The 26,097-nt window shown below is 38.3% G+C and overlaps 1 protein-coding gene across 1 annotated transcript in view; it reads left to right on the forward strand.

The window, feature by feature from the left end:
- The window catches only part of LOC134750573 (large neutral amino acids transporter small subunit 1), a 44,768-nt gene extending 22,388 nt beyond the window's left edge, over nt 1-22,380 (forward strand). Inside the window, exons 4-13 of the mRNA XM_063685782.1 lie at nt 1,832-1,934; nt 2,637-2,762; nt 5,734-5,827; nt 8,711-8,852; nt 9,817-9,947; nt 10,393-10,561; nt 12,477-12,570; nt 12,892-13,050; nt 14,569-14,624; nt 19,969-22,380. Coding sequence (XP_063541852.1) covers nt 1,832-1,934; nt 2,637-2,762; nt 5,734-5,827; nt 8,711-8,852; nt 9,817-9,947; nt 10,393-10,561; nt 12,477-12,570; nt 12,892-13,050; nt 14,569-14,624; nt 19,969-19,971 — 1,077 coding nt within the window. The 3' untranslated portion in view covers nt 19,972-22,380. The remainder of the gene's footprint in view (nt 1-1,831; nt 1,935-2,636; nt 2,763-5,733; nt 5,828-8,710; nt 8,853-9,816; nt 9,948-10,392; nt 10,562-12,476; nt 12,571-12,891; nt 13,051-14,568; nt 14,625-19,968) is intronic.
- Nucleotides 22,381-26,097: the final 3,717 nt, after the last annotated feature.

A 26,097-nucleotide genomic window follows, 5' to 3' on the forward strand; every position in this document is an offset into this window, starting at 1 on the left:
AAGAAAGCAGCTTTTCAAAACTATACCAAGCAAAGTTGGTGTGTCGATATCGACCTATCGTCTCAGTTGCCTAGTTTATTCTCTCTGAGCTTGCTCCGATCGTCAAATAAATTGCTGTTCATGACTCGATGTGTATTCTATTGTTAGGCGTTATTGCTGATATATAAAGTCTGAAATTTACCTTATAATTTTAGCGGCATCCTAACTTTAATAATTATGGAATTGATTTGTTAATTATTCATTATTATTCAGCAAAACGGGACTTAATCGGGTATAATTAATTACGTTCACGTTTTTAAATCCGACGAATCCTCCGACGTTTCGAGGACCGCGCGGCCGCGTTGCTCCCATGGTCTCAGAAGTCAACAGTCTCAATCTGAGACCACGGGAGAAACGCCATCCTCGAAACATCGGAGGTAAATTTAATAACTTAATTATACTCGATTATGTCCTGTTTTGCTGAATAATAATGAATAATTAACAAATACTGATAAGTAAAAACCATGAAATTTTAAATCAGTGTTTTGTTATTTATTCGTTATTTATTCAGAGTACCTTGTTTAACCCTACTTAGGTATAAGTACATTATATGAGTTCTAGCGAGAAGCAAGAACGTATATACGTAGTACCACTGTATATATCGTGTATGTAAATAAAGAATTTCATTGCATTAAAAAAAATTTACTGCATTTTGTAAGTTGCAAATTGGTCTACCAATAAAACATATTGTTAATAAAGTTCACGATATCCTATTCCTAATACCTTTACTTTTCATGTAGGTACCTTTTATCACAGGTCCCTAACGTCCCTGCAATAATGGGTCAATAAAACTTTATTGCCCTGCGTATTGCAGTTTATTGGTTCAGGATTTTCCCGTCGCTTAGATTGTAAAATGGTACCCAATGGATATTTAAATCTTTGTTCCGCAACAAACTTAAAACAGTTGAACAGATTTGGTAAAAAAAATATAGGAAAAGCTTATAGTAGGTATTTGTCCTGGAAATCGTAGCCTAAAGGGGGAAAATTAACAATGTTAGTAATAAAAAATGATTTATTTAGTAGCACAAGTTATTTCACAAGAATCACTTAGATTGCAAAATGGCGCCCAACGTGGGGCCATTTTGTTATTACATCTACTATAGCCACTAGGTTGAGAATGAGAAAGTACTTATGAAAAAACTGTTTGATTACGAACTTTGTGAGTAGTAATTATGATATAGGTTTGCGCTGAACTGCGGAACAAATCAATTTTAATTTTTAGGGTTCCGTATCTCAAAAGGAAAAAACGGAACCCTTATAGGATTACTCGTGCGTCTGTCTGTCTGTCCGTCTGTCACAGCCTATTTTTTTCGAAACTACTGGACCAATTAAGTTGAGATTTGGTACACATGTTTGTGTAAACATTGTCCATAATGTCTATATCCAGAGAGGAAAATGGGAACTACGTTTGTATGGAGAAGCGGCCGTCCCCTTTCCTCTTAAGCTCCAACCGCCATAAAGGTACCTTTACCCTTGAAACGTCACATATTTAACAAATATTCCTTTTCCAAAACTTTGGGAACAAATCAAATTAGGAGAAATTAAAATAGGAGGTACAAGCGCGTACTGCTTGCCCTTAAAGTTGGTTAAAGACGCCTAGTCTTTGTAAGATGGCATATAGTCGAGAAATTGGGACGGGTTCGCCGTGGCGGGATGGCCTAGGGGTTCAAGGTGTTGGCCCGGATTGATAAAGACGCCGGTTCGAATCCGGCCTTCACAACTGGAGGGCTTCGTCGCTTTGTCTTTAATATATGACATCTATTTTAGTTTAAAATATTTCTTTTGTTCACAGGCGATAGTTGCGCTAACGTTCAGTGTGTACGTGCTAAAGCCGATCTTCCCCGAGTGCGAGCCTCCGACGGAAGTGACCAGGCTACTGGCTGCCTGCTGCATACGTAAGCATATACGATATATTCAAATATGGGCAAGTCACTTCAATAGTAAAATGGGTCTTGAGACTTGAGTATTACCAGGCGTGACTCACTTCGCGATTTCGTCGCGCCGCTATAAGTACATGCGGCCGCCCTCAGTTCTGAGGTCTAGCCATAATAATTGCCGCGCACCGCTACGGAATGGACGCCTGTTCGCGCATGCGCCACCTAGCGTTCATATCTGTCGTAATAGACGGGTTTTGTTAGAGAGTGAATGTACCTAGTATACTATTATATATTCTGTGGCACTATACTCGAGACCATTTCGTGGTAAACTTAACTCTTACCTATTTTATGTATGCTTGTAGTTTTTAGTTATACTATTGTATGTAATTTTAGTTATAAGTTTATCACTAATAAAATATTTGATTCTGATTCTGATTCATACTCATTCGTTTCACCAACTAAAGCGAGCACGCATAACAGCTAACAGCCATAATATTTAAGTAGTCATTGGTAAATCAGCTTGAATAAGTTTTCCCATGGGTATAACATAACGACTGTTATAGCAGAAATAGAGCTAATATTTGCTTACACTGCTTGATAAACCATCCATCATCTTTCTTCAAACGCGAAAATCTGTAAAAATTGTGTTTTTGTAAGAAGGATATGTGTATAATTCTAATTGCAATAAATAGGTATGTTGAAACACTATTTACCTTCCAGTGCTCCTGACCTTCATAAACTGCTGGTCCGTCCGAGCTGCCACGCGCGTGCAGGACTGGTTCACGTACGCCAAGCTCCTGGCGCTGTTCATCATCATCGGAGGAGGCATCTACCAGCTGTGCAGAGGTTAGTTCTTCCACTTCTGACCTTCGTGAACTGCTGGTCAGTTCGAGCTGCCACGCGCGTGCAGGACTGGTTCACGTACGCCAAGCTCCTGGCGCTGTTCATCATCATCGGAGGAGGCATATACCAGCTGTGCAGAGGTTAGTTCTTCCACTCCTGACATTCGTGAACTGCTGGTCAGTCCGAGCTGCCACGCGCGTGCAGGACTGGTTCACGTACGCCAAGCTCCTGGCGCTGTTCATCATCATCGGAGGCGGCATGTACCAGCTGTGCAGAGGTTAGTTCTTCCACTTCTGACCTTCGTGAACTGCTGGTCAGTCCGAGCTGCCACGTGCGTGCAGGACTGGTTCACGTACGCCAAGCTCCTGGCGCTGTTCATCATCATCGGAGGCGGCATGTACCAGCTGTGCAGAGGTTAGTTCTTCCACTTCTGACCTTCGTAAACTATTGGTCAGTTGCAACCGGTTCACATACCAGTACATCAAGCTCCTGGCAGTCCATGGCAAAGTACCCTCCTCTAACAAAAGACTGCATCTAAGCAGCACTACTTACCTACTTAAATGTTATGAAACATAAACCCTGAATTACATTTTTATTGTATTTTATCATAAATCAATATTTTCCAAGGCTAAAATCGCGTTTCAATCTGAACAAATATTCAATGACGCAACTGCAACCTCTGGTTCTAACCAGCGGCCGTAGCACGGTCGCATTTTTATCACCTGTCACCATGCCTGTCAAGTTCTAACAAGTATGTAAGTGCGAGTGACAGGCATAGTGACAGCTTAGGCGTTAAAAATGGAACCATGCTGCCACCGCTGAACACAGTATGAACAGGTGGCACTGTTGTCGAACTAAGAGTACAAAAGGTTGAGATTTGGGTCACGCATGGTGGATAACAAAATTAAGGATTATGACAAATTGTAATTCGTACAAGCAGATTATTTTGAAAGACAGTAAATACGAAATCAATACAAGTAGGTACTGAACAAAGCAAAGCAACCTTTCTTAGTGGAAAGTTTAAATATAAATTATTTCCAATAATTTTACATAATTAGAATGTAGGTAACTCGCTACACAAAACAGTAAGTAAATACACTATGAGTACTCCACTTTTCTTGAAATTAAAGTTACAAACCCATTACCTACTGCTTAATTTTTTTTTATTAAACTTTATTGCACAAATAAATAAAAATCTACAAATGACTTAATGCCAAAGGGCAAATAATATCTATTCTAATGCCATCCCTTCAATCCAGTCCTTTAACATTCTCCCTGACACCACGAGTTGCGAAATACATACATCGCAGCCATAATGTGTGTTTTTTTAGTTTAGGTTATATTTTTATAATATTTATATTTATAGTTTTCATTTAATTTTACATCTCAAAATATGATCACAGCATCTTTAAAAATACCCTCCATATTGCGTGAGTCGGTTAACAAGGTTGTTAAACGGTCGATACCCTATCAAATAAAAGGCAAGATGGATTCAACTTCCATATTTCCCGCCACAAAGCGGGCAATTTGCCGCAAATTGGTTTACCCCCTGCCTCTGACACGAGTGTTTCCACCAATTACTGCTTTTCTTTGCGGTCCGATTATGTTGAGAAGTGAAGTAATATCAACTTTATTCTTCTTTTGAACGTATTGCTAAATATCATGCTGTACTCGTATTATGAAAAAGGGTAAATTTTCGCAGTTGGACCGATTTTAGGCTTAGGGTTCCGTACCTCAAAAGGAAAAAAACGGAACCACTAAATAGCATCACTTTGTTGTCTGTCTGTCCGTGTCAAGACCCTTTATCTCCGAAACGCGTGGGGGTTATCGAGTTGAAATTTAAACCATGTACTCAGGTCTACAGTAAAAAAAAGATACGGCCGTTTATGCCGCAAAAAACGTAAATTTCGACACTCAAGGGAAACAAAATTTATAGGGTACTTCCCGTTAACATAGAACTATGAAATTTGGCAAGTAACATCGTCTTACACTGCAAATATAGGGAAAAAACTGAAAACTAGTAAAAATTTTTAACATGCAGATACGTCTGCGAGCGATACTCCAAAAATTTGAAAAAAATGTGTTTATTCCCGCTCAGAATGAGCTATTCAAACTGATGTTTTTATTAAAATCGGACAAAAAAAATCGACAAGTTAAAAGTGGCCTATTTAAATCTCGGCACAAGCAGTGTAATTTTGGCATAGGTACTTATTTACTAAAAGTCTCACTTAAATTTTCAAGGTCATCCGACATCCGACTTCAAATGTCAAATCCATCTCAGTCGGAAAGCGTTGGCGCGTCTTATTAGAAGATTGCTGTGTTCCGCCACCGCTGAGCTTACAGCCAATTCAATTACTTATCTAGACTACACACGGCGATCCGATTATGAGGAATAAATGTTTGTGAAGGATATCTTAAAAAGTTTTTACCATATTAAGGCATTCGACAATTGATGAAACAAATTGCCGAACCTTTCGGCCGCGCCGATTTTGGCATAAGTAGTGTTTCGGGCGATGATGTACCCTAACACCATTTATACGTCATTATAATAATTATTTTGTATATTGTTTTATTTTATGTATATACCTCGTTTCTTTGAGTTTGTGTACTGATATATAATTTAAAAAAAAATGGTCATACCTAGTTCCAGTTTTTTTTTTATACCACGTCGGTGGCAATCAAGCATACGGCCCGCCTGATGATAAGCAGTTACCGTAGCCTATGGACGCCTGCAACACCAGATTGTATGCTGTACTACGTACCTTGTTTGTATGTATTACTTTCTGTCCTAAATTTCGCAGTGCATTAGTTCCTACTGTAATGCTGTGTAATTTTTGAACCAATAAAATAAAAACTAAAATAAAAAAGAAATATGACGTCATTTTGCTACCTGGGTAAAAACACAGCATTACTTTTTTTGTAAGTGTGTAGAGGCAGATCTAAACAAATTATTATGATTTATTGTTGTTTACAGGTCAAACGCAGCATTTCACGTTCGAGGGGACGTCAAGTGACGTCACATCTATTTTTCTCTCGTTTTACTCCGGACTCTTCGCTTATAACGGATGGTAAGGTTATGTTAAATATGAATGGCTGGAGCTCAGAATAATGACTAAAGCATAGAAGTAGGGCAAAAATGCTTCGCAAATATGTATACCCGTACTTTACTTCCTTACGAATTAGATAATGTGCCGAAAAGAGATGCATATATGCTTGTTATTTCTCATTTACGTATGGTGTCATAAGTTTGATAATTTGCTAGGGATGTAACTGTGTCGACTTTTTATATCGATAAATTATGCATAAGTTTATGTGCCGTGTAAAAGAATAATCACGAAATTGGCAAATTGATAATAGTCTGGCTAATGAAAGTTGAACCTGAAAAAACGCGGCAATTTTAAGAAATCTGTAGCAGGCGGCTCGTTGAAATGAAATGAAATGCGTGGAATACAAGGATTGCATAACTTTTATACTTTTCTAAAAATCATTAAAAAGTATAAAAAATATGCAATCCTTGGAATCAGAGCCGCCTGATATGAGGATTAATGCATGTACCTAATATAGCTTTTATCTCATTTGCAGTCTACCACTCAGAACCGTCTAACTATACCTCTCGTTTTTTTATCATTAGAAAGAAGGCGAGCGATCTTAACGTGTCGTTTTATCGAAAAACACTTGGAAAATAAGTCACAACAAATATAATATACGATAATTTACATACTTTTGCTTTCATAAGTAAAATATTGCTTTATTTATAAAAAAACTTGTCAATAAAAAGACACGTGGAAATGGTTTACCGTTTTTTCTAATGCTAAAAGACTAAGTATAGTTTCTAGTCATGTACAGTCAGCTGCAAAGAAAAGGCACCCCCCTGCATACAAAGTTCTGTAAATTAGTATGGACGTGGGGTACCTTTTCTCTGCAGCTGACTGTACCAAATAGGAAATGAAAAAAAAAAACGTTCGTGTAATATATTTTTTTTATTTAATAATAGGGAATATTACGCGAAACTCGGCGTAGGTGGCGCCACTATCACAATCTGAGGGTCTATCGCGAAACAAGAAAATCGAACTTTCGTTATCTAACATCTCTGTCACTCTTGCGTATTCCAGCGATAAAGAGGCTGCTAGATAACGAAATTTCGGATTCGAGTTTTCCGGTAGGTCCCCTGAAAACTTGTCAAAAACCTGTTAAAGGTACAGTATAAATAAGTTACTCTACGGTGCACTAAAAAAGCTAGTGCTGCACTCTGGTGGCAGAACATTGCAGTAATATCCCCAATTCCTCGTCCTTTGGAAATCTGAAATAAAAAGTTGAGTTTTGTGACCAACAGTATTAATAAAAGGAACATTCATCACTGATCATTAATGTCTTTTTTATTAGGGTTCCGTACCCAAAGGGTAAAAACGGGACCCTATTACTAATACTTCGCTGTCCGTCTGTCTGTCACCAGGCTGTATCTCATGAACCGTGATAGCTAGACAGTTGAAATTTTTACAGATGATGTATTTCTGTTGCCGCTATAACAACAAATACTAAAAAGTAGTCCCCTTGGTGCGCGCGTCCGACCCGCACTTGACCGGTTTTTAGTATTAAACTATAGTCTGGCAAACACAATCTGTCAGTAAGTAAGAACAAAGAAAACTATAGGTACAGTCGAAGGCAAAAATATCGATCCAGACAAATGGCTTAAAAATATGTGAACACGATTTTATTGTCTAAGCGTACACATATTTTTGAGACTTTGGGAATGTATATATATTTATGCCCTTGACTGTACTCATCAATTAAAATGAGACAGTCCTGGGCCAAACTATAAGAAAGCTGTAAATGTCGATACGTTATTGATCTGAGGTCGATACATCACTATGCCAAAAATATAACCTTTCATACTTAGCAGAAAAGTTCGAAAAAATATGCAAAAATCTATAAAGACTTGAATGCAAGTAATAATTACATAAACAACATATCGATTTCTATGTTTAGGGTCAGGTCCTATAAATTAATTTCTTCAAAATTGAACAAAACTCACCGATTAAAGGTTATCGGTTCGTGCGTATTTTCTTTTCTTCCTGTATACGATTTACAGCCCTCGATCACACAAGACATTATCACAAAGGGAACTTCAAACCATTACAAATAAAAACTCAGCACGTTTTCCAACAATCTTTCAGGAATAGCAACATTATAATTAAAATAAACCAAGATGACCGCTGAAACATCCCGAAATATTTCAACTAAAATAATACGACTATGTCAAGTTGTTACAGTTGACACCTACCTGTGAAATAACGAACATATATTTTATTTGGCTGGATTATATTATAGAACCACATAGGACCATTTGACATTTCCCTCAGTTCATCTTATGACAATACTGAAAAAAACGAAAGAACTTGCGGATTGTTGTCTCACTCACTCATAGACAAAAAGTAATAACGTGTTGTGAATACGATATCTTTTACCAAGCTTTTATTTTTGCCCGGCTTCTTTGCTTTAGTCATTATTCTGAGGGCTGGAGTTGCTACTATTACACATACTCATTTATTGATAATGTTCTTAAAATATATTTTAAAAATATTTTTATTTGTATGTCCTTTACAAAATCTCGGGACCATGGGCTCCCGGACATTTGGAAAGCATGCGTGGGGCCGAAGCCAACAGCGCAGAGACCCTTAGGGATACACGTGGCGGATACCATCCCCGCGCGTACAATATGATACATCCGGAGATGGTCCCAGCCACCGCCAGGTGCAAAGATTGCACTATTGCGCTGCAATTGGCTATTTTCAATAAGACAAGTTTTTCTTCTTTACTTTTTCAGAAATAGGTACTAAAAGAAGCGTTTTGATAGTGTGCACAACCACTTCTCTAATTTATTTTAAAGCAAAAGTCTGCTGAAATACTTCTCCTTTTATTTACCTATCTAAGTTCTCTGTCACTGTTTGCAGGAACTATCTGAACTTCATCATCGAAGAGCTAAAAGACCCCGTCCGGAACCTGCCGCGCGCCATCGGTATCTCCGTCGCTTTGGTCACCATCGTGTACACTTTCACCAATGTCGCTTTCTACACCACGCTCTCTCCCACGGAGGTAGGTAACCATTTTAACCTTTATGTGATCCTTGATAGCTTGCCTTCTCAACCGCTATCAGAAGGTGCTGAGAAAATGTTTACATATTTAAAAAAATATCTTGAACTGCCCTGAAATACACACGTGAACTCCCCTATGAGGCTGGCATCGTCACCACGAGTGTACGGAAGCCTCTTATAAGAATTAAGGAAGGAAAAAATCCTTTATGTGGACAAATATCCTCATTAAGATAGACAGATAGCTAGATACTTTTTTATTGGCATACCTCAGTAAAAGATACAGTTTACAGAGAACCATTGAACAAGGATAGAGGTATATTAAGATGGCTAGTAATCGCTATGTGTTACACCTAAGCGAAACGTGACCTTCATGATCTTTAATCTTGGTACATTTTCCTTTTCATCGGACATTTTCGTCTGAGCGAAACAGAGTAGGTATCTCCGTTCATATTACTTCCCTACTCTCTCAGCAGAAAGATGGTGGCAGGAAGTGTCAGATGAAAAGGTCGATGTAACATGTAAATAATAAGTCTTAGTAGATTTGCTAAGCTAGCAGCAACACATTAACATTCACCATTAGACCTTATAACTGGCGCAACAAGTTACACGATTGGTCAGTTAGCCGAGTACCTATTTAAACTATGGTACTGACTACTACTACTTCACTGGCTCAGTGACCCAAAAAGGGATCTTGGCCTCTGACACAAAAGAGTGCCACTCTGCCCTATTCTGCGCCACTTCACGCCAGTTGGGAATTCCGAAGGTCTTTTAGAGCTGAAGATGGTACTGATACTGCCGGGCTAGCACATGATTGGCGCGAGAGTATAACGCCGCGACATAGACTACCCGTCCCTCTTTAATTCATACAGTTAGTTAAAGACTGGTAGTCTATCTCGCGGCGAGATACTGTTGCGCCAATCATGTGCTCGGTCTACTACTGACTAATCCCAAAAAATATTTTGTAGATGTTAGGAACCCCAGCAGTAGCTGTGATGTTCGCTGAGCGCTTGTTCGGAGCGTTTGCGCTCTCCATTCCGCTGTTCGTTGCAGCATCTACTTTTGGCGCTGTCAACGGCGTGCTTCTGACTTCTTCTCGGTGAGTGACATGAATCTAGACTTTGTACAACTGGATCAGGCATGAGCGGTGGGGGGAAATGACCGAACGGGATAGTCTTATATATCTTTCAGAAGGAGTAGCAGAGAAAGCGCTTTTATTGTTTGTCCTTGTCACAGTCTCACTTTTAGTATGGTTTATGGCGGGTAACAAATAACCCGACCAAATTACGTAGATTGTTTTTGTATGTCAGGGGTGGATGATAAATGAATATGAATGTTAAGACGTGTTTTTAATTTTATCGCATTGCGTATGTTCTGTCCGTCACGGTCGCACGAGTGCACATTTATATAAAATACTAGGTGTTAGACCATATATGGTCTAGGTACTGGCGCCGCCTATTTACTGTTTTTTGATGGACACTTTTCATATATAGAGACATCCTTTCTATACGGAACGGCCTCAATGGTTTCTTTTTAATTTCCAGTCTGTTCTACGCCGGCGCGGCCCAAGGCCAAATGCCAGAGATGTTAACCATGGTATCTTCTCGAGCGACGCCCGCGCCCGCCGTGCTCGCCGTGGCGCTGTTGTCCTTGATGTACCTCATGAGCTCGGACATCTTCGTGCTTATCAACTACGTCGGCTTCGCTACCTGGGTGAGACTTGAGTTTCTATATACTAGTACAGGCAGTACAGCCCAAGGCCAGATGGCGGAAATGCTAACCATGGTAACTAGCCGTGGCGCTGTTGTCCTTGATGTACCTCATGAGCTCGGACATCTTCGTGCTTATCAACTACGTCGGCTTCGCTACCTGGGTGAGACTTGAGTTTCTATATACTAGTACAGGCAGTACAGCCCAAGGCCAGATGGCGGAAATGCTAACCATGGTAACTAGCCGTGGCGCTGTTGTCCTTGATGTACCTCATGAGCTCGGACATCTTCGTGCTTATCAACTACGTCGGCTTCGCTACCTGGGTGAGACTTGAGTTTCTATATACTAGTACAGGCAGTACAGCCCAAGGCCAGATGGCGGAAATGCTAACCATGGTAACTAGCCGTGGCGCTGTTGTCCTTGATGTACCTCATGAGCTCGGACATCTTCGTGCTTATCAACTACGTCGGCTTCGCTACCTGGGTGAGACTTGAGTTTCTATATACTAGTACAGGCAGTACAGCCCAAGGCCAGATGGCGGAAATGCTAACCATGGTAACTAGCCGTGGCGCTGTTGTCCTTGATGTACCTCATGAGCTCGGACATCTTCGTGCTTATCAACTACGTCGGCTTCGCTACCTGGGTGAGACTTGAGTTTCTATATACTAGTACAGGCAGTACAGCCCAAGGCCAGATGGCGGAAATGCTAACCATGGTAACTAGCCGTGGCGCTGTTGTCCTTGATGTACCTCATGAGCTCGGACATCTTCGTGCTTATCAACTACGTCGGCTTCGCTACCTGGGTGAGACTTGAGTTTCTATATACTAGTACAGGCAGTACAGCCCAAGGCCAGATGGCGGAAATGCTAACCATGGTAACTAGCCGTGGCGCTGTTGTCCTTGATGTACCTCATGAGCTCGGACATCTTCGTGCTTATCAACTACGTCGGCTTCGCTACCTGGGTGAGACTTGAGTTTCTATATACTAGTACAGGCAGTACAGCCCAAGGCCAGATGGCGGAAATGCTAACCATGGTAACTAGCCGTGGCGCTGTTGTCCTTGATGTACCTCATGAGCTCGGACATCTTCGTGCTTATCAACTACGTCGGCTTCGCTACCTGGGTGAGACTTGAGTTTCTATATACTAGTACAGGCAGTACAGCCCAAGGCCAGATGGCGGAAATGCTAACCATGGTAACTAGCCGTGGCGCTGTTGTCCTTGATGTACCTCATGAGCTCGGACATCTTCGTGCTTATCAACTACGTCGGCTTCGCTACCTGGGTGAGACTTGAGTTTCTATATACTAGTACAGGCAGTACAGCCCAAGGCCAGATGGCGGAAATGCTAACCATGGTAACTAGCCGTGGCGCTGTTGTCCTTGATGTACCTCATGAGCTCGGACATCTTCGTGCTTATCAACTACGTCGGCTTCGCTACCTGGGTGAGACTTGAGTTTCTATATACTAGTACAGGCAGTACAGCCCAAGGCCAGATGGCGGAAATGCTAACCATGGTAACTAGCCGTGGCGCTGTTGTTCTTGATGTACCTCATGAGCTCGGACATCTTCGTGCTTATCAACTACGTCGGCTTTGCTACCTGGGTGAGACATGAGTTTTGAATGATTCACGGTTAGAACAATAACAACAAACAACAACGAGAACAAGATGGATGTAATTGCGTCGAAATATCGGGAGCTCAAAAACAATACAAAAGGTAATCACGGTCTATCTCCCGGTCAATATAAGTCTAGTGAGACTTGACTTTCTATACACTAGTGTCCAAGGCCAGATGCCAGAAATATTCCCATATTCCCATAATTTTATTCCTGAGCATTTACGACAGCCTATCTATAAGTTCAAAAGCCAAAAATACTGCACGTTTATCCTCATTGAAGTAATATTTGTGTTATTTACAGTTGAGTATCGGCGCAGCGGTGGTGTGTCTGCCCGTGCTGCGGTGGACGCGGCCCGAACTTGAGCGCCCCATCAAGGTCAACCTCTTCTTCCCCGGTAAGGACTAAAATCGAACATAGCTGTGACAGTCACTTTACTGTATTATTGTAGAAATGACAGTATATTATGATGACACTTATCACACAGGTAGCAAAGTGACGTCAGCGACGTCATTATGACGTAATAATGACGTATAAATGCTACCTGGGCATAGTCATGATACTCGTGATTGTTATTTTTACTGCATGACTTGTGCACAAATCACACGAGGTTTTTTCGGCTACTTTTTGACCCCCCCTCCCCCTTGGTGATATTTGTTGAGGTTCTTGGCACAAATGCAACCTTATTCCTTACTTTACGATTTATCTTTTATTTCAGCTATATACATCATCGCGACTCTTCTGGTGGTGATCGTGCCAGCGATAGCGTCCCCCGCGGAGACCGGCATAGGCTGTCTCATGATCCTTACTGCCGTCCCTGTCTATCTTTTGCTACTGCACCCTCGTACCAAGGTGCGGGGCCTGGCGTCTCTCACCAGTAAGTACTAATTGCTCTCATCATCTTCTTTCCGCTTTCCCGCCATTTTTTTTTGCCACGGCCCATGGGAGCCTGGGGTCCGCTTCGCAACTAATCCCAGAAATTGGCGTGGACACTAGTTTTTACGAAAGCGACTGCCATCTGACCTTCCAACCCAGAGGGTAAACTGGGCCTTATTGGGATTAGTCCGGTTTCCTCACGATGTTTACTTTCACCGAAAAGCGACTGGTAAATATCAAATGATATTTCGTACATAAATTCCGAAAAACTCATTGGTACGAACCGGGGTTTGAACCCGCGACCTCCGGATTGCAAGTCGCACGGTCTTACCGCTAGGCCACCAGCACTTTAAATACTAATTGCTCTGTAACCTATTGTAACCTAGCAAAGATAGATATAACTCCGTAATAGATGGATACAGTCTAAGGAAAAAACGTGCCTCGAAAATCAAGAAAATTTGATTCTCGTTCAGAGGGCGCTACTAGTTTTGGCCTACAGTCGTATAGATGGCGTTGACGGTTTCGTTTGTTATTTAACAATTTTAACGCATATCAGTGAAAGAACGTGGGTCAAAATCATAAAAATAATTAATGCAAATAAAAAAAATCATTTATCTATATTTAAATACATTCTATCGTATTTTTATAAATCTTCATTTTTAGTTTTAAAGTGTGTCGACAGATGGCAGTGAATTTACTGGGGTTACAAAATTTACTATGACAGTACCGCTCTAGTATAAGTTACTCTATGAACCTAGTAAACATACCATCCCATTTTTGTAAAATTTTCAAAATGGTCCATATTGTAAGGACATAAGCCAGCCCGTCGGTGCAGTCTGCCGCCAGCCGACTTCTTCAATTAGGCGTTCGACTATCTCATAAGTGCCCCTCCAGAGAGCAAAATGACGAGCGACGTCATTTATACGTCATAATGACGTCTAAATGCTACTTGGGCCACCACGAACACGAGAACGAAAAATTCCATTTAAGTATGTATAATCGACCCTGCTCACAAAATTTCACTAGAATCGGCTGATAAATGCGACCTGGGGACCTAGCTAAGACCCTCCTTTGAAATTTCTTTAACTTTCTGGCCCCCCATGAAGAAAGTTTGCCCACCACTGACTTGGAGAGTAATCCTTCATCCAAACCCCCGTAACCATATGGTGCCATGTGACAGCTCTTTACAATCCTGCACCAAACTGTTTAGCCCAATGTTTTACTGGTAGATATTTAGATAATGCCTCAAGCGCGTTAAGTCCGCCATTTGTAATTTTTGTGTTTTGTGCAATAAAATTTTACTAGACCGGGATTACCTTAATTTTGTATTGTTTGTGAGCTCCCAATATTTCGACGCAGTTACATGCATCATGTTCACGGGCAACTGTAAATAGCGGGTGGGTGCAAATTTGTGTAGACCGCGCTCGGTCTACCCTCTTACGTGTTACGTAACTTCAAAACTCTTAATAAAGTTTAAATAAATAATATACGTATAAACCATTGTTATTTTCTCTTGCAGCGGCAGCAACTCATCTTATACAAAAGCTGACATTAGCAGTTAGACCAAAAACGAAGGTAATTATTAATTATTTAACAGAGGAGGAAGTTTTCAATTAGTCAAAATCTAAACTCTAACTCTGTCAAAGTGCGTAGAAAAGGCGCGAAATTCAACCGATTTTTTTTGGGGACAACCCTTATATTTTAAATTTGCCGCCTTTTTCTACCGACAAACTGGGTGTACCAGAGTATATTTTCATAATTCTTTATTGCAACCATGGTATGATTGTACAGTTCAAGCCCGCTCCAGACTACACGGCGCGAAGCCGCGAACGCGAGTGTAGAGTCGATTTCGCTGATTAGCGAACTAGACTCCACACTCATGTTCGCAGCTTCGCGCCGCGATTCGCGCATGAGTGTAGAGGGCCCTATAGATGTAAATTATAATATACAATGTCTCACATGGACCCTGTAAGGGCACAGCGTATCAATAGCTTACTCATAACATATTATTATTGTAGTTATTGTATTGTATGTAGCAAATTATTAATTTATTTTAAAAAAATGTTCACTGATTTACTCGGATACAAGAGAACTTAGGTATTATGGCTCCTCTACACGATGGCCTAGCGTAGGCCAGTCCAAGGGACACAGTGGAGTGAGATAGCAATATCACTTGCACCCTCTAATCCATCGTGTAGAGGAGCCATTACATCGACACTTTTTCAAACATTTTCGAAAGGCGGCCGGTGTACAATGGATTTCCGATGGCCGGGTTGAGTTTTTAGTTTCACGAAAAACATCGTTCACGATATTTAAATTATTGATTTTGATGCGGTTTTTTTTAAAAGATATAGTGATTCAAGAGGAAGGTTTATATGTATAATACATCAGCATTGCACCCGTGCGAAGCCGGGGCGGGTCGCTTCTTCTTCTTCTCGTGTCGATGGTTTCAGACTTTCAGACTGTGCGGGACCAAAAGGCAGCGACATTTATCGCCCTGTCCGTCGCATCATGGTATAGTATCTCTGAAGAGGAGTAATGTAATGCTGATAATAATGCCATCTCTGGGTTATGCTGGACATATATTCCTCAGCCGTGGTGCCCTGCTGAGCTAAAAAGCGGTATCTCAATTGAAGATTGCATGCAAATAAGTACCTTAAATTTGAATCATAACGTTCCATTTCCAGTTCATTCGTTTTTGAGATACCGCCTTTAGCATAAGGAGGGCTGAGTGTGGCTAGATATCATTCTTGGGTGTAGATAGTAGAAAACAAAATATACCAAAACAAATATTTAAGCAGGTAACTTAATCGTATTTAATTAAATCTAGAAGAATATATTTTAATAAAAAATGTTTTGATAGTGTTACTAACCTTACGTTGCAAATGAACTAGGAAACAAAATAAATTTGAAACGTAAAAGTAGTTTTTTTAATAATGTAGTGCAAACACCGTACAATGACAGACTGACGTATTTAGACGAATAAAAAAACCAAATGACGTTTGGTTTGACGGGAAATTTTGAAATTATTTCTAAGTTGTTTTTTAATATAAATTCCGTTTAAACATATTTTTGGTCAGATTTATGTTAAGATATTAACAAACAGCGTTTCTTTATATCACAACCAACCTTGTAAGTTGTGTTGAGTTGTGCTCTTACTCATTCAACCAAACCAACGCAGGCAAGATGAAAAGCAATGCCGGCCGGGCCGCGCCGAATCTGTGTACCTTCTTGTATGTACATCGGTATAAGGGCAAGGTAAGTAAATTTTCGAGTTTATAATATATATATACCTCCTGAACATTTATTTATTATTTCATCTTTATCAAAAGCTTTGATAGAGGCTTCGGGTAAAGCATATTTATGAAATGTTGGCGATGGAACATGGAACATTGTAACATTTCAAATAACAGCCGTTGAACTAGCACCATTCTTAGTGCCCGTAAGGCCCGTCATACACGTTGCTCTGATTATCATAATTAAGATACTATTTTCCGTGCCTAGGTCTTAATCTGATAAATCAACTACAACCTGCCAAAATTAGAAAGACATACATCTACACTGATAAAATCCAACCACAATACGTTACCTTTGTCGACATTTTACATGAATAATATCCCGATTCACTGATTTCTTGTTACCTAACATTAAATGTGACAATAGCACACCCTTAAAATGCATGCTCAACACTTGTCCTGTTTCGCTGTAAAATAACCTTTTTATACTTTTGATAACATCTTAACTGTTAATATATTTTCAGGTATTAAAAAGCTTTCAGAATAAAGTTGCGACACGGCAGGTATCGTGCTTTTCTTCGATAAGTTTTTCGATGTTGTCAATGGCAATTTCAGTGAACCTAAAAAAGGAAAATCTACCTAATCTAATGCGCTGTAACACCCAGATCACCGCACCACAAATTGTGGATAAAAAGCTTGAATGTTCTCAAAACTATGAAATATGCGACAAAAATGGATCTAAATTAAATCAAAAAAAGTTGGATCAAACTATTGAAGCTTTCCAAGTTATTTTGGGATCAAGAAGAAGAAATGAATTAGGTTGCCTCTAATTATTGTTTAAAACATAGTCAGGAAATAAATTGTTACATACTTGCTGTTAAGTTATTTTCACGGAAGTGCGCTTAAAGCGTCGCTGTATTTGCATGTGTCTTAGTTACTTGGAATGGAACGTATGTAAATAAGTAGGTACTTATAAATAATATATTGTACTTGATTCAACATAAGTTTTCATTTATTTATTCTGAAAAACTGAATTATGTAGTTTTCTAAGCAAATGGAAATTGGTACGACAAAGATTACTACATAAATCAGTTTTCAATATTAAAGTTGTTACATGTAGGTAAAGAACCCATAAGTACGTGTGTGTGTGTGTGTGTGTGTGTGTGTGTGTGTGTGTGTGTGTGTGTGTGTGTGTACATGTGTGCGTGTTTACTGCATATACAGTCTCATTAGTTGAGAGCAGGACCGCTAGGGGCAGCACTAGTAGAGACGTGAACGTGAAATGTCCGAGAGTTTCTTATCTATTACAGTAATAACATATACTAATCTATGTCTCCGTGATGCGACGCATAGATTAGTATATGTTATTACTGTAATAGATAAGAAACTCTCGGACATTTCACGTTCACGTCTCTACTAGTGCTGCCCCTAGCGGTCCTGCTCTCAACTAATGAGACTGTATATGCAGTAAACACGCACACATGTACACACACACACACACACACACACACACACACACACACACACACACACACACACACGTACTTATGGGTTCTTTACCTACATGTAACAACTTTAATATTGAAAACTGATTTATGTAGTAATCTTTGTCGTACCAATTTCCATTTGCTTAGAAAACTACATAATTCAGTTTTTCAGAATAAATAAATGAAAACTTATGTTGAATCAAGTACAATATATTATTTATAAGTACCTACTTATTTACATACGTTCCATTCCAAGTAACTAAGACACATGCAAATACAGCGACGCTTTAAGCGCACTTCCGTGAAAATAACTTAACAGCAAGTATGTAACAATTTATTTCCTGACTATGTTTTAAACAATAATTAGAGGCAACCTAATTCATTTCTTCTTCTTGATCCCAAAATAACTTGGAAAGCTTCAATAGTTTGATCCAACTTTTTTTGATTTAATTTAGATCCATTTTTGTCGCATATTTCATAGTTTTGAGAACATTCAAGCTTTTTATCCACAATTTGTGGTGCGGTGATCTGGGTGTTACAGCGCATTAGATTAGGTAGATTTTCCTTTTTTAGGTTCACTGAAATTGCCATTGACAACATCGAAAAACTTATCGAAGAAAAGCACGATACCTGCCGTGTCGCAACTTTATTCTGAAAGCTTTTTAATACCTGAAAATATATTAACAGTTAAGATGTTATCAAAAGTATAAAAAGGTTATTTTACAGCGAAACAGGACAAGTGTTGAGCATGCATTTTAAGGGTGTGCTATTGTCACATTTAATGTTAGGTAACAAGAAATCAGTGAATCGGGATATTATTCATGTAAAATGTCGACAAAGGTAACGTATTGTGGTTGGATTTTATCAGTGTAGATGTATGTCTTTCTAATTTTGGCAGGTTGTAGTTGATTTATCAGATTAAGACCTAGGCACGGAAAATAGTATCTTAATTATGATAATCAGAGCAACGTGTATGACGGGCCTTACGGGCACTAAGAATGGTGCTAGTTCAACGGCTGTTATTTGAAATGTTACAATGTTCCATGTTCCATCGCCAACATTTCATAAATATGCTTTACCCGAAGCCTCTATCAAAGCTTTTGATAAAGATGAAATAATAAATAAATGTTCAGGAGGTATATATATATTATAAACTCGAAAATTTACTTACCTTGCCCTTATACCGATGTACATACAAGAAGGTACACAGATTCGGCGCGGCCCGGCCGGCATTGCTTTTCATCTTGCCTGCGTTGGTTTGGTTGAATGAGTAAGAGCACAACTCAACACAACTTACAAGGTTGGTTGTGATATAAAGAAACGCTGTTTGTTAATATCTTAACATAAATCTGACCAAAAATATGTTTAAACGGAATTTATATTAAAAAACAACTTAGAAATAATTTCAAAATTTCCCGTCAAACCAAACGTCATTTGGTTTTTTTATTCGTCTAAATACGTCAGTCTGTCATTGTACGGTGTTTGCACTACATTATTAAAAAAACTACTTTTACGTTTCAAATTTATTTTGTTTCCTAGTTCATTTGCAACGTAAGGTTAGTAACACTATCAAAACATTTTTTATTAAAATATATTCTTCTAGATTTAATTAAATACGATTAAGTTACCTGCTTAAATATTTGTTTTGGTATATTTTGTTTTCTACTATCTACACCCAAGAATGATATCTAGCCACACTCAGCCCTCCTTATGCTAAAGGCGGTATCTCAAAAACGAATGAACTGGAAATGGAACGTTATGATTCAAATTTAAGGTACTTATTTGCATGCAATCTTCAATTGAGATACCGCTTTTTAGCTCAGCAGGGCACCACGGCTGAGGAATATATGTCCAGCATAACCCAGAGATGGCATTATTATCAGCATTACATTACTCCTCTTCAGAGATACTATACCATGCACGGAGATCCTGCTCAGAGCAGGAATGCGGGCACGCTGGGCAAGATAACATGTGTTCCATTGTTTGGGGAGTCGTCCCACATGGACATTGGGCGTCTGAGCCGCTTAGAGCGCCCCACTTCAGCATGTTGGTTTCACTGAGTTCCAAGGCGGGTCGCTAGTATCTTATAAGTAAGATGTGTAAAGTGTTTTAGATTCCTAATATAAGGCGCACCACACATGGGCGGGCACAAATTCAGCTCGTAATGATAATTCTGATTTTCCTTTTTTTTTTCAGTGAACGGCTCACCGACGCAAGATTCTCGCTCACATATCCGACCATTCCCAATGCATTCCAGTGATCAAAGAACTATCAAATGTAGGTAATATAAGAAATAATTTAAACCACAAAATCACGATTAGCGTAGGCTTCCAAACAAAAAAAAATATAGACGGCCGTTTTCATTGTCTCTGGTAACTTTAGTCATGTCAGTATAAAAAAAATTGTCAATGTTGCCAGTGTTCTATTTCATGTTAGGAGAGTTTGGCAAGCATTTTCCGTAAGTGGAAAAAGACGGCAAATTTGAATTTTGGCGTAGGATCGGATTTTCATACAAAATTTGAATTTCGCGCTTTTTCTACTTACAAAGTGTGTTTGCCAGAGTATAGTTTAAATGGCCATATAAATGTGCTTTTATAATATTTATCAAATTTTAATATACGAACACTGAATGTAATGATAAAAATATCTGAGGTGTTTTTATATTAGCGTTTATGTAAATGTAAGTCTTGTTGACTGTTGTCAAATTTAAATAGGTACATGTCTTTAGGATGACATTGGTAACTTAATGTAAGTTAAAAGGGTTTTTAGGTACCATCACTACCATCTCATTATGAGTAATTTCAAGTACATTATTTTATAATAGTATTACATTTAACATATATACATAAAAGCGGACTTAAATAGGTTTGTATGGTTTATTCATAAAACCTATTGGGACCATCATCTCATGTTTAGATGAGTTTTGAAGTGTTCTATTCTATTTCATGGAAAGAGCATGGAACAATTTGAATTTGAGATTCAAACTGAGCTGTAATCTCATTGTAACGCTTTATTATTTTTATGACCTCGAAAATGACAATACTTTCATAATTTTGTATTATAACTGGTAGCTTTTATATGTATCTCAATTATAATTGAGAGATTAGGTACTAACAGGCAGTTGTAAAATACATATTTAGACGAAACATAATATATATCAAAAGGCGTTTAATTCATGGTCCTTCGAACCGGAAATAGTATTTTTAAAAACCTTTACAGACCTTTTTAAAACCACCTATGAAAGTATGAAGTCGTAAAATGAAAATGAGACTTGGCCTCCGACACAAGACAGCGCCCTTTTTCTCGCTTCTGCGCTATTTCTTGCCAATTGTTGACTCGGAGTTCGGGCAGATCCGCCTCCACACTTACTTTTAGACATGTAAAAGGGGAAAAGTGTGGTGCTTGTGACATTCGAGCCGTTTTTAGTTTTTAACAACTGTCTGTAAGTACAGGTTTGTAGCTGGTAGCAGTACCTATACTAAGAGCAACAGAGCATAGAGATGTTTGACCAGGCTCGCTCATTGGATGCATATTTAAAATAATTATTACGATATCATGGGCCCATTTCATGAAAACTTGTAAATTTAAATGCATGCAGTCTTTTATTTTAGTAAAAGAAATTATAAAAAAACAACCTTTAATTTAATGAAACGAGCCCTAAGTCTAATCGAATTAAATGTTATACTTTAAAGTGTGATCGTGCGTGAATCATTTGTCTATATTATTTCCAAAAAAAAAATTATGTAGATGATGGGAGTCACTTTCTGATAAAATATATCTGTAAGTTTAATGGTGGTTGCCATGTTTTATTTTGTCAAGTAATAATATTTTTTGGCTGTGCCTACTTTTTTAAGTCTCCCAAAGATTCATCTCGTGTGTTAATATTTTTTATAAGATTAGTGTAAGTACATGTATTTTTTTTTAACTATTTTTTATGCTTTTTGATAGATTATTTTGTTTGTAATTTTGTATATAACGAAGAAAGACATACGGAACATTCCAAAATACAACTGCCTCAATTTGAAATTGTTGGTATTTTTAATTAAATATATTAAAATAGATATTTAAGGTTGTAACATGAAAATGTTGCTTTTGCTCATTTTATTTTAAAACGGTGAGATTGTATTATAGTCAGACACACATAGTATAAATGTGGATTATGTTATTTCGACAAGTTTTATGCAGCATTTTAGCTGTATCATTAAAAAACATTTTTTTGTGTCCTTACTACATTGTAACAAATTGCTTACTATGTACGCTTATTTGCTACTCGACTATATAGGTATATAAAACAATATTACATCAGCGTTTTCTCATACCACAATTGCATTGGTTTGTACTATGTATATTTATTATTGATTAAAAAAACTGTAGACGAAAAGTCGTACTAATAAAAGAATTAAAATAAATTGACTCGTAAAGAGGGAACAAACCTATTTATTTTCACTTGTTACTATGTAACACTTGCATTTGTTTCTGTCTGCACTCACATTTATGAATTAAATCAATTACTATACTAAGTGTAATGTTATATGTCGCCGTATGTGTTGCATCGGATGTACTCGCAGGATCAACACAGTATGACAATAATAAATTGTTAAACCAACATTTTGAGTATTATTTAGGTATATCGTTTACCTACTGCCCGTGAATTACCGCGATCACTTAAAGGCGTGCAAAGCATTTACAATCATTGTGCTAATGTTCCACTTCCAGCTTAAAGTGCTTATAAACGACATATTGACCGCAGACACTAAAGACTTGGTAGCTCAGTTGATGAAGTGAGAGGTGATTGACAACACGAGTGGCGAGCGCACAGTTGCCTTAGTATCAGTTGCATAAGTATTTGCCCGTATTTTGTAAGTCATTGTATGTATTTTAACTATAGTTGGTCAAGCAAATCTTGTCAGCAGAAAAAGGCGCGAAATTCAAAATTTCTATGGGGCGATATCCCTTCGCTGCTACGAGCCAGTAACAGATTTCTGACCGCGAGCCAGTAACTGGCTGACTATTTTTTTAATTCACGATAGCATCAACTACTACTTACTATCATCTGACGAAGTATTAAGCAGGATGCGATGACTGACGATATTTGCTCCTGGCCCGCGGTCTAGAAGTGGAGAGAAGATTATCAAAAAAACTGGGATTTTATCCTTACCTGGCAACTTTTTCATCACTATAGGTACGTTCAAAACAATCACGAAGTGTTGATGTTGCACGGTTTCAAATTGACAACAATATCGTACACGAAATAAAAAGCACAGACAATAACTTATAATCAATTTAAATTAAATTTATTAAAAAAATAAAAAAGAGTCGAATGGGTATAGTTTGTCAAAGGACTGTCTCATTTCAAACATAGACAGAGAAAATCATACTATAGTTGGTCAAGCAAATCTTATCAGTAGAAAAAGGTGCGAAATTCAAATTTTCTATGGGGCGATATCCTTTCGCGCCTACATTTTCTTAAATTTGCCGCCTTTTTCTACTGACAAGATTTGCTTGACCAGCTATATATTTGTCTTACACTAGTACTAGCACCTATAAGAAAAGGATGAGTATAGTTTTTTTTGTTTTTATTTACTGACAATTTGGTTTGACCAACTATAAGTTTGAATATACAAATTAAAATATTTAATTAACTACGGTCACATGGTCACATATTTTTAATAATTATTTTTGAACGTATCCTTAAAGCTGTCACTGTCACATACTCGCTGTCAATAGTGTCAATCAATTTACCAAAACCACTTAAAACAAAAACAACGATTTCACGTGCGCAGCTCGCGGCAAGTACTGCAACCAGAATATCTATTTAATTCAAAATTCTAAAATTGTATTCACCAGATTATAAAGTAAAAGCGTTAACCAAACATGGTTAAAATGGGGAAGAACAAATTGAAAAACTTAAACAAGTCTCCGAAAGGAGAGAAGATTGAAACCAAACTTGTGGGTAAGATCACGAAAAAGAAAACGGGGGTAAAAGATCCCACATCAGAGAAGAAAAAAGTTTCCATGATAAAAGAACTGGCTACTAAGAGCAGCGATCTCGTGAATGTAAAAGAGAATAAGCAGCTCAGGTTTGCCAAGTCTCTTAGATCCAAGGACGAACCAAAACCGCCTAAGCAAAAACCGGTGGAAAAGCAGAAAAAAAGACAGAAAACTCAAATAGATGATACCAAAATGCTACTGAAGTTGATGAAAAAGAAATAGGAAGCATGCTATAAAGTATTTCTCTGTGCTAAATGTGTCGTTTTGGTGATGTTGTGTTGACGAATTTAATATTGTACACTGACTTTTTACCAAAATGTTAATTATTTGTAAGAATCTGATGATATTAGAGGAGCACCATTAATTTTAAGCTATCTTTGTGTATATTAGTCAATTTAATTATAGATTATAATTTGTAAGTGTAGTTTCATTCCAATCTGGCATGTAAAAACACCATCCTTACAGTCATACACTATGTATATTACTACCTACTTCTTAGTAATATAGTGTCATTTGCTCTTAACCTAAGTGTGTAGGTGTAGCCAATCATTTATGCTCCGTAGCAAACGAAACGTAACTGTGTTTGTTCAACTAATAGGGAAGAGTGATATTGTTTGCTACAGAGCAAACAATTGGCGTCTTGGCTAGGCACTGTTGCTGCAGATATGCAAGTTGTAGAAAGTTTCCAAAAAGTTTGGAAAAGTTCTAGAAAGTTTCACAGGAAATAAAGAAAACCTTTATATTTTGGAAATGGGAAATTTGGATACCTACAAATGGAAAATTCTTCTGAGAGCCCTATGTCCCTAATGAGGGATAACAGGATTACATCATCATCATGTGTAAGTCAACGCTTCTGCTTTAGTAACTTACATTTTAGTGCCAATTATTGGGCAGTTTACCCTAGTTTTGAATGATTCACGGTTAGTTTCACTAGACTTATAAAGAAGAAGAAAGAAGAGGTTAGTCCAGTTTACTCTACCTTTATAAGCTAAATAAAACAAAAGAATATGTTCAAAATACTTTATTCTCAACAACATATGTATAAAACATTCTCACTGGTACTATAGTAAGTATGTATGTACTAAACTATTACATTGGACTTAAATGTACTGTAGAATTAAGATAGTGCCACTCAATATAAAAAGCCCTGGTATCTAATCCTAGTGCTGACGATTCATCCGGAAGGGCATACATTGTATGTAAAATTTTAGCTCGAGGGGATGGCAGCTGCCCCCCCTGCTCCTACCTGCCTACGCCCATGCCCATGGGCATATAATCTGTTTAACAGCTAATTTTCTTAAATATCAAAATTTGTGCCATTCTCAATCAAAAGGGTACTTATTGTTGGTCATCAATAAGGCGCTATGTCCATATAGCTTCAATTTGAAATCAACCTTATTGACAAGCGACAATGTGGTACCTTTTGGTTGAAAATGTCACATTTTAGGTAACACACTAACTTTTTCCTTACGTGAAAATTAAATAGCTACTTAATTTACACAACTTGTTTGATATTTAAAAAAAAAAAACATTCTTAGAAATCAAATCAGTTATTAAGCCTTCCGGGTTTTCCTGGGAGCACTCCTATGTAATGAGGGCATAGGTATTAATGACGCTTATTCGTACTAGGGGCATTCTACGAGAATGTCGCTTACGAAATGCTTTGGTCTTGTATGGAAGCAACCTCAATCAAATGCGTAAAGCTCAAGAATATGCTGCCAATTTGTTAGAAAAGTCATGAAAACCAGACCAAATATCGCTTTCTCAGCATTTTCAGAAGTATAAGAAGAACGGCATTTTGTACGACATTCTCGTGTAATGGCCCATTTAGAATTGTGCCGTTCTCGAGAACGTTCTCCCTTTTGTATGGGAAATGTTATGTGGGTGTTCTCGCTCGAGAACATTTCCCATAGTAAAATAAGAACGGCACAACTATACCCATTACAAGTAGGTATTTAGATACACATGATATTGGAAAAAATTTAATAATCAATAGGTTTCCCTAAAACGTTATTAGCCGGGGCCCACCCACACAGAGCAAGCATATGCGCGAGGCAATTTCCTCGCGCACAAAAAGGCTAGTGTAGGCGTGCCTCGGCCGAGGCGGCACGCGCGAGGCACGTCTACACTGGCCGTTTTGTGCGCGATGAAATTGCCCTCGCTCTGTGTGGACCCGGCTATTCAAGTCTTACAAACATTATCCAATTCCATAAAAGAGCTTTTCGTTCATTTGTTCCATCCAGTATTCGAAATACATACCGATAGGTATTTTACACTTAAACACCTAGGAAATTAGATACAATTTCAAATGACATAGTGAGAATGTATGCACAT

This window comes from Cydia strobilella, chromosome 20 (genome assembly GCF_947568885.1).
Source record: "Cydia strobilella chromosome 20, ilCydStro3.1, whole genome shotgun sequence".
Lineage (NCBI taxonomy): Eukaryota > Metazoa > Arthropoda > Insecta > Lepidoptera > Tortricidae > Cydia > Cydia strobilella.